The 14,691-nt window shown below is 42.4% G+C and overlaps 1 protein-coding gene across 2 annotated transcripts in view; it reads right to left on the bottom strand.

The window, feature by feature from the left end:
- Positions 1–14,691, bottom strand: part of LOC146712720 (butyrophilin-like protein 2) — a 92,037-nt gene that overhangs the window by 67,651 nt on the left and 9,695 nt on the right. The window contains exons 5-8 of one of the 2 annotated variants that reach the window (XM_085452122.1): positions 10,323–10,649; positions 7,267–7,587; positions 6,658–6,981; positions 5,915–6,581 (exon numbers count right to left, since the gene is read on the bottom strand). The exons of the other annotated variant lie outside the window; for it this stretch is intronic. Coding sequence (XP_085308248.1) covers positions 6,490–6,581; positions 6,658–6,981; positions 7,267–7,587; positions 10,323–10,649 — 1,064 coding nt within the window. The 3' untranslated portion in view covers positions 5,915–6,489. Of the gene's footprint in view, positions 1–5,914; positions 6,582–6,657; positions 6,982–7,266; positions 7,588–10,322; positions 10,650–14,691 lie in introns of those variants that run through there. 2 annotated transcript variants of the gene reach the window in all.

Here is a 14,691-nt window from a genome sequence, read left to right as displayed (position 1 = left end):
ACTGATGGGGTATTTTTGCACCACCTTTTCAGAGCAGGTAGAAACTCGTGAGTTGTGCATTTAACTACATATTTACTGACATTATCACAGAAAATGTTCAGCACTTCAAAACTACACTGGAGAACCAAAATTCTTATTTTAATTGAAATTCTCAACTTGTCGAATAAAATAGTTTAAGAGTTAATACATATCTTTCAGTGAACCCTTGCAAAAATTGCAATTACAAAAATTCTGATTGGCTGTTTTGGTCTCCAATCAGTATTGTGGAAACACAATGTTGCTAAATCCAGTGGAGTGGTTTGGTGTAAACTAAATCAAAAAAACACGTTTGGTTAGTATGTTTAATTCTTTTATTTCAAGATATAGATTTTTTTAAGACCATCATTGGTGTGGTATGATGGTGCTATTGCATTGTCGAGAAACAGATGTTGAAGGAATCAGTCCTAAAGGGATGTTTCCTCCTCAGCCTAGCTTCTTCCACAAGGAGTGATTTGGATTTCCTCTGCAGCTAAAGAAGACATAACAGAATGAAAGAATTGCTCCAAAATACTACACCACAGCATCAGATGAGTTCAGATGTTTGTTCTTGCAGTTCCTTTCATTAAATATGTTGTGAAATTGTAGTTACAGATGCAGCTGTGGAGTTTAAGTTAACCTATGGTAAATTACCAGCATAGTTTTCTTATGGAGGAAGTTCATGAGTTTCTAATCATGTGACTCCTTTCATGACTGTTGCAGTTTTAACTAAATAATTTAAATCTGTTTTATGGCAATGGTGCAGTTGAGTCAGCAGTCAGAAATCTGGTATCTTTGTTGCTTAACAACATGGCCTCAAACCCTTCAGGAAGAAGGATTTGATCCTTCAATGAAGATTTGTTACCAGTGTAATGAAGCAATGCCTCTGCAGATGCAGTACACATCAAGATGTGAGCCTTATGAAGAGGTGAGATGCAATTACTGATTTTGATGTAAAAACAAAAAAAAAATATGGTATAACACTTGCTGTTTTCTAAATCTGCAGGAATCCAAGTTATCCATTGTGAATAGAAAATGCAAGGTAAACCTAGAAATTACCTAAAAGAGATTACCTAAAAGGTAAACCTAGCACATTACTAGAATCCAAAGTAACTACAAGTAATTTTGGATCAGTAACGACCTGTTGCGTAACATGCAACCCTCTCTCACATTTTAGCTAATTCATCCAATTACCTGAAATTAAGGACTTCACAGTAACAAGGAGGAGACCACAGTCCATGCTAGTTTGTTTGTGGATATATAATCTCTTTTCAGATGTTTCTGAAAAACTGTGTTTCAGTTACAGTCCACGTAAACATAATTAGTTTCTTTTTTTTTTTAAGTTTGTTTCATCAACAGCTTCAAATGCACGGTGCCTGCTGCAAATGATAAAACTCCACACAGCGCAGCTCAGTATGCACACAGACATACTTTATTCTGTGTTATAGTTCATATACACACTATTATGCAGGACCATTTGTTAAAATTATGTGTAAGATAATTTACACAATAACTGTAACTGTAAAACATTTTGTGACCACACTACTTTAAATTATTTTTAACCCTTTAAGACCTACCATAGAACCAAGTCCGCCAGAGCTTATATTATATTTTTACATGCTGTAGTGCCATTTTTGGGAGCGTTTCAAGTTGCTATACATCAATACAACCATTATAGCCCAGATTTTAATAATATGTCTGCATTAAGTGCAATAAACTACAAAAAAATTTAAAATTGTTTTTGTTTTTTTAACATATATTTCTAGTTAGAGAAATTTAAGAGGCTTATCCCTCAAAACTGTAAATACAAAAAAGTTGCACAAAATAGTTTCCCACCTCAGGAAATTTATTTTGAGTGCCTTCATAGTTTTATTTTTGAAATACACCAATTTTTATATACTGCAGGAAAAACGAAAATAAATATTATACTGCAAATTTGCAAAAAAAAAAAAAAAAATGCATCAAAATAAAATATTTCCAGCAGTGCAATATGAGTACTAATGTCATGGTCTGCGGTGGGTGGCTGGAATTTCCATAAGGCTCCTGAACTGACCTGGGATCCGCCCCTGGGCAGGGCCAGCTCCTGCACACTGGAGCCTATTGCAGGCAATCAAGCCAGAGGGATTTAAACCACACTGCCAGTTCGTCATCAACACATGTTGATAACAGGCCTTATGCTTCAAGTTCTTGCTGTGATCGATCTTGTTAACACGACTCTCTTGTGCTGCAGTTGCTGTATTCACCTTGGCTCACGCTCCACCTCCGGACTCAGGATACCAAGCAATCATTCTGAAAATCTCTCTGTGCCTCACCGGTAGTGATGGGCAGATGAAGCTTCATGAAGCACTGAAGCTTTTCATCCAATTGGTTCACTCCAGTGCAAAGCTTCATGAAGCTTCATTTGCTCTAGCAGGACACCTACTGGACGTAAAAATAGTAGTTGGCATGAATTTGAAGAGTGTGGCCTTTTGCACACAGCCTGTAAATGTCAACAACAAAAGGAGTGTGTAAAACATGTATATTGTAGTGATGCAGTATACTGTGTATATTTATACTGGCAGTATGGAAAATGATCATTTGGAAATGCTTAAAATGGAAATGATCATTTACTGTGAGGTGAGGTGTGGTTGGGGTGTGGACAGTGGTTGTGCTTTTGTAACGTTGAGGTATGGACAGCTACACACTGAGGCTTTGAGCCTCAGTCCTGCCTGTTCACATTTTATTCTGTAAAAACTAAATTTTCACTGCTTCTATAACCTTTAGTGGGGAGAACATAGCTAGGATTTAATGATTTAACACATCTTTTAAATCCTTTGTCCTCCACAATGCTAACTGGCTGGGAGTCCTCAATCACCATGGTAACCAGGTCTTCATCTATTTGAGATTGTTCTCCTGAGGAAAGACAATAAAGACAAAGCACAAATATAAATATCACGCATAACTTATTACAGCTGTATAATATTGTTATATCATTTAGTAACATTACTGCATGCTATATTATCATGGCATTTGATGGCTCACCTGGTCTTGCTCCACAATCGGTGTTCCCCTTATTCTCATGCATAGCTCTGTAGTGCCTAAGCATGGATGAGGTGTTGTTGTTATATCCCAGCTCCCTGGCATAGCAAACACTTCACCTTGTACAAAAGTACAGACAGCTTAACATAGGTTTTATTGCACCATCAGTATCATGAAAATACATCTTCTGTGGAACTTTACATACCTTGTTGGGAGATATAAGCTCAAAATGTTCCCACCCAGGGGAGGACATCCTCCTCTTCTTAGCTGGCTCCATTCTCTCCTGACTTTCTCTCCTCACTCTCCTAAACCTCCAACCTCTCTCCAAACTGTCTCTAACTCTCTCCAAACTGTCTGTAACTCTCACTAACCGCAACTCTCCATCAAACACCCGCATTTTGATTGAAGTCTGAGGGGTTTATATCGCTGTCATATCTCGCAGCAAAGTTCGAACCGCTTCCTGAACCAGTCACGTGGTACAGCCGGGCAGCGAGGCTTCGGACGTCATCATTTTCAGCTCCTCCCATAAATGAAGCAAGCCTCGATACGCGCTTCGCGGAAACGCCCCCTCCATTACTCGACACAGGCTTTGAAGCCTCGATACAGAACGTCACATCACTACTCACCTGCCTGCCCTTCTCCATCTGAAGCCCCGGATCTCAGGCCAGCCTTTCCACGCCACTCAGCCTCCCCTGGATTCTCATCACCCCCCTCTCAACACTCCATGTCCCCTACTGCAAGTAAGAATTGCTACTCTTACAACTGGCCACTTCAGAGCTGCCTCCACTACCTCCCTAACTCCTCTATCTTCTCTCTTCAGTGTGACTGTTCCCTGCTCAGCTCCACTCCGCATCTCAGGCCTCATTCCCTCGCCCTAGCCACGTTCCCCAGGCCACGCCTCGTCAAACTCCACGTCTTATTGGGTTTTTTTTTGTCTTTGCTACGTTTTCTTTTTTGCACTTAAACCTAATAAATTGTTACATCATCTGCTGTCTCTGCTTTGGGTTTCTGCACCTGAGTCCTGTTCAGTACAGGCCACTCGGCCCCGTGACACCTAAGCATCCCAGAAAAGACACAGAAAGTCATAAAGTCAAACATAACTTTTAAAATCACCAGTATAGGCTCATGAGGCCCTGATGGTAAAAAAAACTACATTTCCGCAAAATGACGTCACTTCTGGTTTCGTGCAGGTCATGGCGGACATGAGATAGTTCGTGCTGATGGACGTAGGAAGTGTTACAAACAGCTGATCGGATCGGCAAAGCGTGTTTCTGGAATATTATGTTTTTGTTGCTGCAAGTGCTTTTTATGCAGTTTTGCAAAGCTTTATGTGGAAGGAAACCGTGACCTAGGACAAGCTGATGGCATAAGATGTAAGTACAACTCCTCTGGTTTTAAAAACAGTTACGCAAAATGGAGCGTGCCCGCTCCGACCAGCTTTAAAGGGTTAATGGTTGTTGCACAGAACATGCTGCAGTAATTTATAAGCACATTTAATTTGGGAGCCTCTTTTAATCTGAACATGATTGTTTCAGATTTGATAATCATGTTTATGATGTTTTCTACCTTTGTTTTTCTTTTTTAGCATGGAAGATGTAAGATTTTCCTTAAACAAAAGTTGATGCCACAACAGAATTCAAGTTGTGTCTGGACAGAGAAGATCTTCCAGACAGAGGCCTTCTCCAGTAGTAGAGAAAATAAAAGCTGCATCTGCTACCAGTGTTTGTTTGTTTTTTGTTTCCTTTTATATGATTTGGTGTGTCAAGATGGCTTGCCGTCAGCTGTTACCTGTTTTGTTTGTGGTAGCTTTGTTTACATGTAATTTCTTCAAAAATGTCTCTACTCTTCTGGTGTATGACTTCCATTGTTCCTCTGCTGTGATCCACCTTTCTCCAGGAGGAAATGCCACAGAAGGCAAGGGAAACAGGGCGGCGTGTTGGTAAAATTCAAAAATTGCATGACCGCCCGGGCTCTTTGGGGCTCCAATGAGCTGTCGCATTTTCTTAATTAAGTCTTCACAAAAGGTTAAGAAAATTAACAGCTACCCACCATCATAAATCAAGGGTAAACCTGATTCCTAAACCTAAGAAATGTCAAAGATGACTACTAAAGATGACTAAAGATGTTTGCTCTTATTTTAGCCCATGGAATAAAGATGGTTACTAGTTCTAGATATTTTGGATTATCCAGAACTAATAAATAGGGGTGAGTTTTTGAAAAATGAATTTTCAGGTGGTTCGGTGGTTAGCACTGTTGCCTCACACACTCACAGCAAGAATGTCCTGATTTCCTCCGTCAGGGTCTTTCTGTGTGGAGTTGGGGTCTCTACAGGTACTTCAGCTTCCTCCCAACAGTTGAAAGACATTCAGTTAGTGGGACTAGGTAATTGGAAACTCTGGTGTGAATGGTTGTCTATGTGTTAGCTCTGCGACAGACTGGAACTGTACAGGGTGTACTCTGCCTCTTCCCCTAAGACAGCTGGGATAGGCTCCAGCCCCCCTGTCACCCTGAAGAGGATGGACGGAAATCGATTTTATCTTGAAAACGAAATTTTTGCCAGAAACTTGAGAATCTCACCTTAAAGCTCACAAAATTATTTCCACACCACCACCACAAACAGCAAATGAAAGGAGGTAACTGGATTCTGCACACATGTAAACATAAAGTGCGTATTGGTCACCTAACCTAACGCCATGGACACGCCGTCGGGGCTGAAAGCCGACATCTCACAGATTCTGATGCTGCAGGTTTTGTAACTCTTTGACCAAAATTTGCTGAACCAGCAGCAAAAGAAGATGAAAACTCCACTTCACATTTGATAAACATCAGCATTAATTTGCTCTATTTGCTTACTTATTGCCGCTCAGTTAAAAGTCTGAAATTCAAACAAATGTCAAATGTCTCATTTTTCCACCAAATCATTACATGGAAGTTTTTTAACACTGGAAGGGAAAGTGAAGGAAGTCAGTTTTTAAAGTTTCATGTCACTTGCTCACCATATCTCCTCTTATCACCACTCATTAGAAACATTTATTTATTTGAAGATGCAGTTAGCTGCTGACACGCTGATGATGCTCAGTAAATCTGATCTTTGTATCTTTTTTTTTTCGGGATTTATTTGACAGGGACAGTGTTCATGTTCATGGACATCAGGATAAAAACAGAAGATGGAAACCTGCCAGATTTCAGCTAAACTGCTCATTTCCATTACCACAGAGGATCCACCTGTGCTTCCTCTCCTCTCTCCTCCACCTGTTACAGTGAGGGAACGTCCTCCATGATGGAGGAGCTGCTGGAAAGTGCTGAGAGTTTCCTCCAGAGTGAGACCTCTGTCACAGTTCAGAGGATCTACGGCAGCAGAGACCTTCATGGACACTAAAAGTCTCAAACACACAACAACAACATCACACTGACTCCACTCTGACATCACTGATCAATAATCAAAGAACACACAGATCAAACTAATTGATCAGCCATCAGAGGAGTCGGATCAATGGAGCTGCTTCTGTTCCTGATGTCCCCTGTTTGATCCTGGACCTGAACTCTCCCTGCAGAGGAGACACAACACAGTCAGACAGGGAAATACAGACGTGAACATGAAGAGAAAGAGAGACAGACAGATACCTCTGACTTTCAGCAGCAAAGTTTTCACCCTGATCCAGACGTCCTTGCTGTTGATACCACACTCGTATCTCCCACTGTCCCATTCTGTGGGGTGTTTCAGGGTCAGACTGAGGTCTCCAGTTTTCAGCAGGTCTTCATTCATCTTCGTTCGGTCTCTGTAAACCTGGTGCTGTTTGTGAGGCTGGTCAGAGCCGTTCTCATACACGTGGACCTTGTTATTGATTTGGTCCTTCCAAACCACCGTAGCATCTTCAGGCAGGTTTTGTGTGGTTTTGAAGGGCAGCTGGACAGACTCCGCCCCCTCCTCCACCTCCACCTGACAGACTGAGAGGACAACGAACACAACATGAGCTGTACAAAGTGTGATTGTGATTCGTTACTGGTCAATATTAGAGCTACTACTTTCTTGTACGGAGGCCATTTTGGGCCTTACGTAACATCTGTTTTTAGTCTTGAATGTAGTTGAAACTTTTGTAATTTCCATTGTGATAAATAACAGTTAGAGAGTCATGCATTAAATGGAGCATCAAAGTAAATTTTTTTTGCATTGATGTCAGGGCAGTCTGTTCTTAGTGACATACAAGGAAAAAAGTAAACAATGGTTCAAACCTTTGGGTTTAAGCAGCAGTGGTTTTGCTCTGAAAATGTCTCCATTCCTCCAAACTTCACAGATGAAAGCTCCACCGTCACAGTCTGTGGGATGTTTCAGGGTCAGACTGAGGTCTCCAGTTTTCAACAGGTCTTCATTCATCTTCGTTCGGTCTCTGTAAACCTGGTGCTGCTCTTTAAGCTGGTCAGAGCCATTCTGATACATGTGGACCATTCTGGATTTCCCGTCCTTCCAGACCACTATAGCGTCTTCAAGCAGACCTGTGGTATTGAAGGGCAGCTGGAGAGAGTCCACCCCATCCTCCACCTCCACTTGGGGGACTGAGAGGACATCAAACACAAAATTAAAAGTGATAACCAGATAAGCTTTTCACTGTTATCCACTTTCTTGAATACAAATGTGGAATAAACTGCTGAACCACTCCAAAACATTCATTTAGAAACAAAGAGAGAAGACGTCACACATACAAGGATAATTTGGATTCTTTGGACAATCTTTGGACTCAGGCGCAGACTGAGAAAGCACGGTTCAAACATTTCTTTATTAATCACACTGTTGGTGTGCCTGTGGGATCACCAGGTACTTGTAGCTGTCCTCTATGTCTACGCTGTTGCCTTCACCCTGGGTCTATACACCTGAATCAAAGGATTAGTTCATTACCAGGCCTCTGGCGAACTGCAAGACATGTTGAGGAGGTAATTTAGCCATTTGAATCAGCTGTGTTGGATCATGGACACATCTAAAAACTGCAGGACACCGGCCCTCGAGGCCTGAAGTTGGCGACCCCTGCTCTCAAGGGTGGCTGGTTGCTCGGCTTAACCACGTGACTTCTGAGTTGGAGAAGGAAGTCCCGATTTGGCGTCCGCAATACCGTCACAGACCTGAGGCAGAGGAGGGTATGGCGGAGACCATAGAGGGCTTATTGAAGGTAAGGGTGTTAGCACCCTCAACCCTAAGCCTGGTTCTGCCAGAGGTTTCTTCTTGTTAAAAGGGAGTTTTTCCTTCCCACTGTCGCCAAAGTGCTTGCTCGTAGAGGGTCATATGATTGTTGGGTTTTTCTTTGTATCTGTAATTGGTAAGAGTGATTAATCAGGCTGTGGGAGGTTCTGATGCCGGGGCAGACCACATGATGCCACTTTTGAGAACCAGGAAGGGTCAATCCACTGATATTATGTTTGATGACTTGCAGTAGTGTTGGTCTACCATGGGGGGAGACCAAAAGAGGAGATGTTGGAATGATCTTACCTGAAGTGCTTTATTACTGTGCCTTTTATTAATCTCATATTATTCAAAACTGCCATATGATCATATAGAAGTAGTGTTGAGTGGACACAACCCTGAATAATAAAGGCATTAGAATACGTGTCCTTCAGTCATAGACTCTCACCCATATTTGCCTGTAGAGCAGTAGATAAGAGGGAACCATCTTGTAGTCGATAGTTACTGAAATGCTGTTGTTTAGACTAGAATGGGGTGCCCGGGAATAAAACTGTCAGGTGCGCGTCACCATTTTGAGATCTGCAGCAACGTGTCATGCAGGACGCATCTCCCTTCTAGAAGTAATGTTAAAAAAAAAATAAAGTGTTAAATGGTCTACTGAGCAGTGTTTTGCCTTCCATCGGATGCCTCTGAGGAATCAAAAGAACTCGGTGAAGTGTTGATATTTGGAGTGCTCAGAGTAGAGATGCTACTCCTCCACATCGAAAGGAGGAAATCACAAAAAGTTGGTCGTGTTCATCTGGACATAGGGTTTTCAGTGGGAGAAATGTTTTGTCAGTCATCCAAGTGTCTTCTCAGCTGACTGCAGTTCTCCCCATCGAGAGTACCTTTGCACAATGACTGAAACTAGCACCACTGAATGAACAATAGGCTGGGGGGGGGGGTCAGTTTTTGACCATTAATATGCAAATTGTCATGACCACTGATCTACGACCATTGATCAATGACTACTCATCAATGACCATGGGTTAAATGCAGAGGAACTATTTCCCTATGGGGACTAACACACACACACACTATTCACAGAGATTTGGGGATTGGCTGCAATCACAGCATTGAAAGATGTACCATTGGGATGTTACATCTTTCTCCACTTGTGTTCCAATTACTGAAGCGTTGGAGGTAGTTCATAAAAGATTACAGGATGACCCCAATACCATCAACAGAATCACTCTCATTACTAACCAAGTGTGTTTGCTCTTGGAACTGTCTTAATTCCACCTATTTCACATACAAGGGTCAGTACTACTGGCAGAAACATGGGTATACCATGGGTTCTTCATTTTCATCCATTGTGTCCAACTTGTGGAAAAAGTGGAAAAGGGGGGTTTATTATACTGCCCTGGAACAACACCAAGTGATTAGTTGAGGTACGTGAATAACATCTAGGTAAAATCTAAACCTGAGGATGTACCACAATTCACTGATTATATTAACCTGGTGGACCTACACAAATTCACCAGGGAGGATATGAAAAGTAGCAGGTTAGCCTTCTTAGACTGTGAGATTTCCATCAGTAATGGGGGACATTTAAAAGTTGATATGTACCATAAACCACCACATATGGCTCATTGTATAAGGTTTGACTCTCATCACCCAGTGGAGCACAAACTGGATGTCATCAGGATGGCGCCCACACAAACACAAAGCAGGAGATGAAGCATCACTGAATATGTTTCCAAACCAACTTCCTTCCAACCCGAAGACAGAAAAATATGGTAAAGCATGTGATGAATAGCATGCTGACTCAATCATTTCTGCATGTTTCCTCATGTTACAGAGGAGGAGAAGATCCAAAGAGGAGGCAGGGGGAGAGGCTCAGGAACAGTTAGGATCAGAGACTTTGAGCCATCATGGACTCCCACTGTGGGGACTCTTAGTCTTGGTCTGTTCAATTAAACGTACAGTTGCTCCCCCTAAAAGTTTTGGCTTTTAGACAACGGCATCAAAGAATTTATATTATTTGAATGAACTGAAAAAAGATTCAAACTTAAAATGTTTAGAGAATAAACTCTTGCATGACCTCTGACCTTTGACCTGTATCTACAGCACTGACCTCTGACTTTCAGCTCCACTTGTTTCTTCAGCAGGATATTTCCCTCCCTGCTGTAGACGGTGCAGGTGTAGCTGTCTGTATTCCAGCCTGTGGGATATTTCAGGGTCAGACTGAGGTCTCCAGTTTTCAGCAGGTCTTCATTCATCTTCGTTTGGTCTCTGTAAACCTGGTGCTGTTCTTCAGGCTGGTCAGAGCCGTTATGATAAACATAGACCATCCTGCTGCCTCTGTCCATCCACTCCACTTTAGCATCGTCAGGCAGGTGAAGTGTGGTATTGAAGGGCAGCTGGACAGACTCCACCCCTGAATCCACCACTACCCGGGTGACTGAGAGGACAACAAAGCACAACATGAGCTTGGATGGAGACATTTGTGTTGACTCTAACAGGCTGAATGCTGCTGCTTCACTGGGAGCTCACTGTTAGATAGAAAGTGGTCAGTGCGAAGAGGAGACGCAGCAGGAAGAGGAAGACAGACAGGAAGAAAGCAGTGAACAGTAGGGATGGGTATCGTTTAGGTTTTATCCGATACCGGTGCCAAACCGGTACTTTTGAAACGGTACCGGTGCTTAAACGGTGCTCAAACTGGTGCTTAAAGAATGGAGAACACAAAATTGGTCCAAAAACCTCTCATGTTCAGCTGTTTTTTTGTAAAAAGATAACAATGTTAGCCTTTTCTGCAGCTATGGGGCATATATGGCATCACTCTTGGCTGGAAGCAGTGCTTAAACAATGCAAAAAACACAAACTTTGTCCAAAAACCTCTCATGTTTAACTGTTTTCCACTTTTTCTTTGGTCATTTTAGCCTTTTTGGCCAGGGAGAAGGGAGTATCTGCCATCAAACAAGAAGACAGCCGCATGTACTGTAACTACGACGGTGTTTGCTAGTTCACCTTACATGCATTAATGTAATAACGTGGTTAGCCTACTCAACGTAAATTACACACGAACAACATTAAGCTACTCACGCAGAGAAGAACGGCTGCTGCTGCCATCATCATCCATCATCATTTCTGCTACACTGGCAGGGCTAGGGGCCAGGACTCTCCTCTTCGGGTTTTTGGGGGATGTTGCTAACTCCAGGTCCGATAACAGGCACCACACCCGCAGTAGATGTGCTCTGTGTGAGGTCTCGCAACAAGCTATCAAATACGGCGCATTTCTCGGCTTTTAAAAAGAACGCTATGCGTCGCCAGGTGTTTCATCGGATTTGAGGTGTTACCTCCTTTGACAGTATCACAGTATCAGCTTAAAGCACTTGTTGCAGGCTGCTGAGTTTGCATATTTTGCTGTGAAGTACAGCCAGACTTTTGACCGCTTTGCCTTGGGCATTTTAATCTGTAGCTCTGCTCTAAAAGAATGTACGTACCTGGGCCCGCCTACTATCCTCGGAAACGTAAAATGATTGGCTAGAATCTAAAGTGTATCACAGCTCAGGAAAAAAAGCACCGAAATGTGCTTTTCGGTCTGGTTACTACCATTTATGTCAGAACCGGTGCGATACCGGTACCCATCCCTAGTGAACAGACTGTTGGAGCTGCTGTTAGTGGGACAGGACTTTATTCAGTCTCTGAGGGCCAGATTTGACTTGATGAAGCAGAGAAACAAAGTCTGAGTGTTTCTATCACCAGAGATGGGCAGTAACACGTTACTTGTAACTTTACTTTTTGTAACTTTACATTACTTTTTTCCAAGTAATGAGTAAAGTAAGGGATTACAATTGTAAAAAAGTAATTAGATTATACTTACTTTCCCGTAAGCACGCTGCGTTACTGCATTACTAAACTATGATTTTGTTTGTGAGAGTGTCTCCTGACAATGACGCAAGCGGGTGCGACGGCTGTGGTAGCACGTCTGTAAATCAACAATAGAAAACATGGAGCGAGGGATAGAGTTCAATCGTGCAGCATTTAATACTTGGAAATACCGACATTGCTTTCAATTTGACTCTTTAAAGAGCGACAAAAACATAAGCGTTCATTGCACACTCTGCATCGGAAGAAAACTTCTTTCTACATCGAAAAATTCCACTTCCAACCTGAGCAAGCACCTAGCACACTGCCACAAGAATGTTAAATTAACAGAAAACCCCCAGGATCCCCCCACTGACATGACCGCTGTGGCTACCACATCTACTTCCACTGGGCAAACCTCAGATGAACCCACTCCTACTAAACAGGTTAAACTAGACGTAAGAGCGACAGGACTTAGTGTCGCTGAACTGAAGAAGCTCATCGCTGCCTATATTGTCGAGGACATGTTGCCAATTTCCACTGTAGACTCTGAATCATTCCGATGCATCGTAGAAAAAATACCAACTAAAAGTGATGTCAAGCTGCCCCAGAGAAAGTCATTTGTAAGATACCTTGAGAGAGAATATGATAAAATGAACTCTAACTTGAAAGCTACACTCGAAGAGGTAGAGTTTGTTTCCACCACTGCTGACATCTGGACAGTAAATAATAAACGTTTTATGGGTTCACTGGATTAATTCCACATTACAACGCAACAAGGCCGCCCTAGCATACAACAGAATTAGAGGCAGCCATACCTATGATGTAATTGGAGCAGAGATTGAAGAAATCCATTCATCATATGGACTACAAGGCAAAGTTATTGCCACTGTAACGGATAATGCATCCAATTTTGCCAAAGCATTCAGAGTATGTCAGCCCTGTCATTTGGAGTCTGAATCTGAAAATGAAGAAGGTAATGACGAGGAACTGACCTTTACTGATGTCAAGGAAGCTCTTTCAACCCCATGTGGTGATGCACAGTTTGGCCTCCCTCCACACTACAGATGTGCATCGCACACAATTAACTTGATTTTAACAAGCGATGTTGACAAGCATCTAAATTCCTATGGAGACACCAAGGCTGTATATAGGAGTAGCATTGCAAAATGTTCTGCTCTTTGGACTAAAGCAAGTCGATCAACATTAGCCTCTGAACAGGTAGAGGAAGTCAGCCAGAGGAAACTAATGGTACCGACATCCACAAGGTGGAATTCCCTGTATGAGGCCATTTCTAGAATCATCACAATTCCCTTGAATGATTTTAATCCCCTGTGTGTAAAGCTGGGAATCAAGTGACTTAATGAAAGGGAGTACCAGTTCTTGAAAGAGTACTGTACGGTGATGAAGCCCCTGACAGTGGCTCTCGACATCTTACAAGAGGATGAGTGCACCTATGGGGCTTTACTACCAACACTCACAAGCCTGAGGTCAAAGACGCTTGCCCTGACCTCTCTAGAATGACAGCCAACCTTCCAGATGTCATTGTAAAGGTAAGATTATTATTAATTGCTTTGGGTGGTTTTGTTAAATTTGTTATACCATTCAGAGTGGGTGGATGTTATACTTTGTTTTAAGCAGCGTGTAAAATTATTAAAATGATAGAATAAAAGACCAAGTATTTACCCCTTGTTAAATATCATAATAGTCGGCCTCATCACTGATGGGGACGACAAGGAGTACAGCTGACTGACTCAGGACTTTGTGGACTGGTGCCAGCTGAACTACCTCCAGATCAACGCCAGTAAAACCAAGAAGCTGGTGGTAGACTTCTGCAGGCACAAGCATCCTCCACTGCAATCACTGAACATCCAAGGTATCGGACATTGAGGCTGTGGACAGCTACAGGTACCTTGGTGTTCATCTGAACAACAAACTGGACTCATAATTCAGATGCCCTCTACAGGAAAGGGCAGAGCAGGCTGGACCTGCTGCGGAGACTCAGGTCGTTTGGAGTAGAGGGCCCACTCCTTCTATGACTCTGTGGTGGCTTCAGCCATCTTCTATCGTGTGGTCTGCTGGGGCGGCAGCATCTCTGCCGGGGACAGGAAGAGACTGAACAGGCTGATCAGAAGGGCCAGCTCTGTTCTAGGATGCCCTCTGGACCCAGTGGAGGTGGTGAGTGACAGGAGAATGGCGGCTAAGCTGTCATCCCTGTTGGACAACATCTCCCACCCCATGCAGCAGACTGTGACAGCACTGAGCAGCTCATTCAGTGGCTGCAGCACCCACGGTGTGGGACGGAGAGATTTCGCAGGTCTTTCCTCCCCACTGCTGTCAGACTCCACAATAAAGACTTTTGCAGCTGATCAAACCCTCACACGTGCAATAAGACTGCTATATGTGCAATTCTTGTACAATTCTTCTTCTGACGAAGTTGTACTTTTGTATTTTCTTACTCAGTTGTATATAGCATTTGTATTTCTATTTTATTCTATTGTATATATTATTTTATTCTATTCTATTTTATTCTACTGTATATAGTATTTTATTTTATTTTATTGCATTCCAGTGTTTTCTAATTTCTGCTACATAACTATGCACTTTTGCTGTAACAAAACAAATTTCCCACCTGT

This window comes from Copadichromis virginalis, linkage group LG3 (genome assembly GCF_057382275.1).
Source record: "Copadichromis virginalis isolate Kocher_CV1m ecotype Utaka linkage group LG3, C_Virginalis_male_GT1.1, whole genome shotgun sequence".
NCBI classification, from domain to species: domain Eukaryota; kingdom Metazoa; phylum Chordata; class Actinopteri; order Cichliformes; family Cichlidae; genus Copadichromis; species Copadichromis virginalis.
This window is presented reverse-complemented; position numbering and strand designations above follow the sequence as displayed.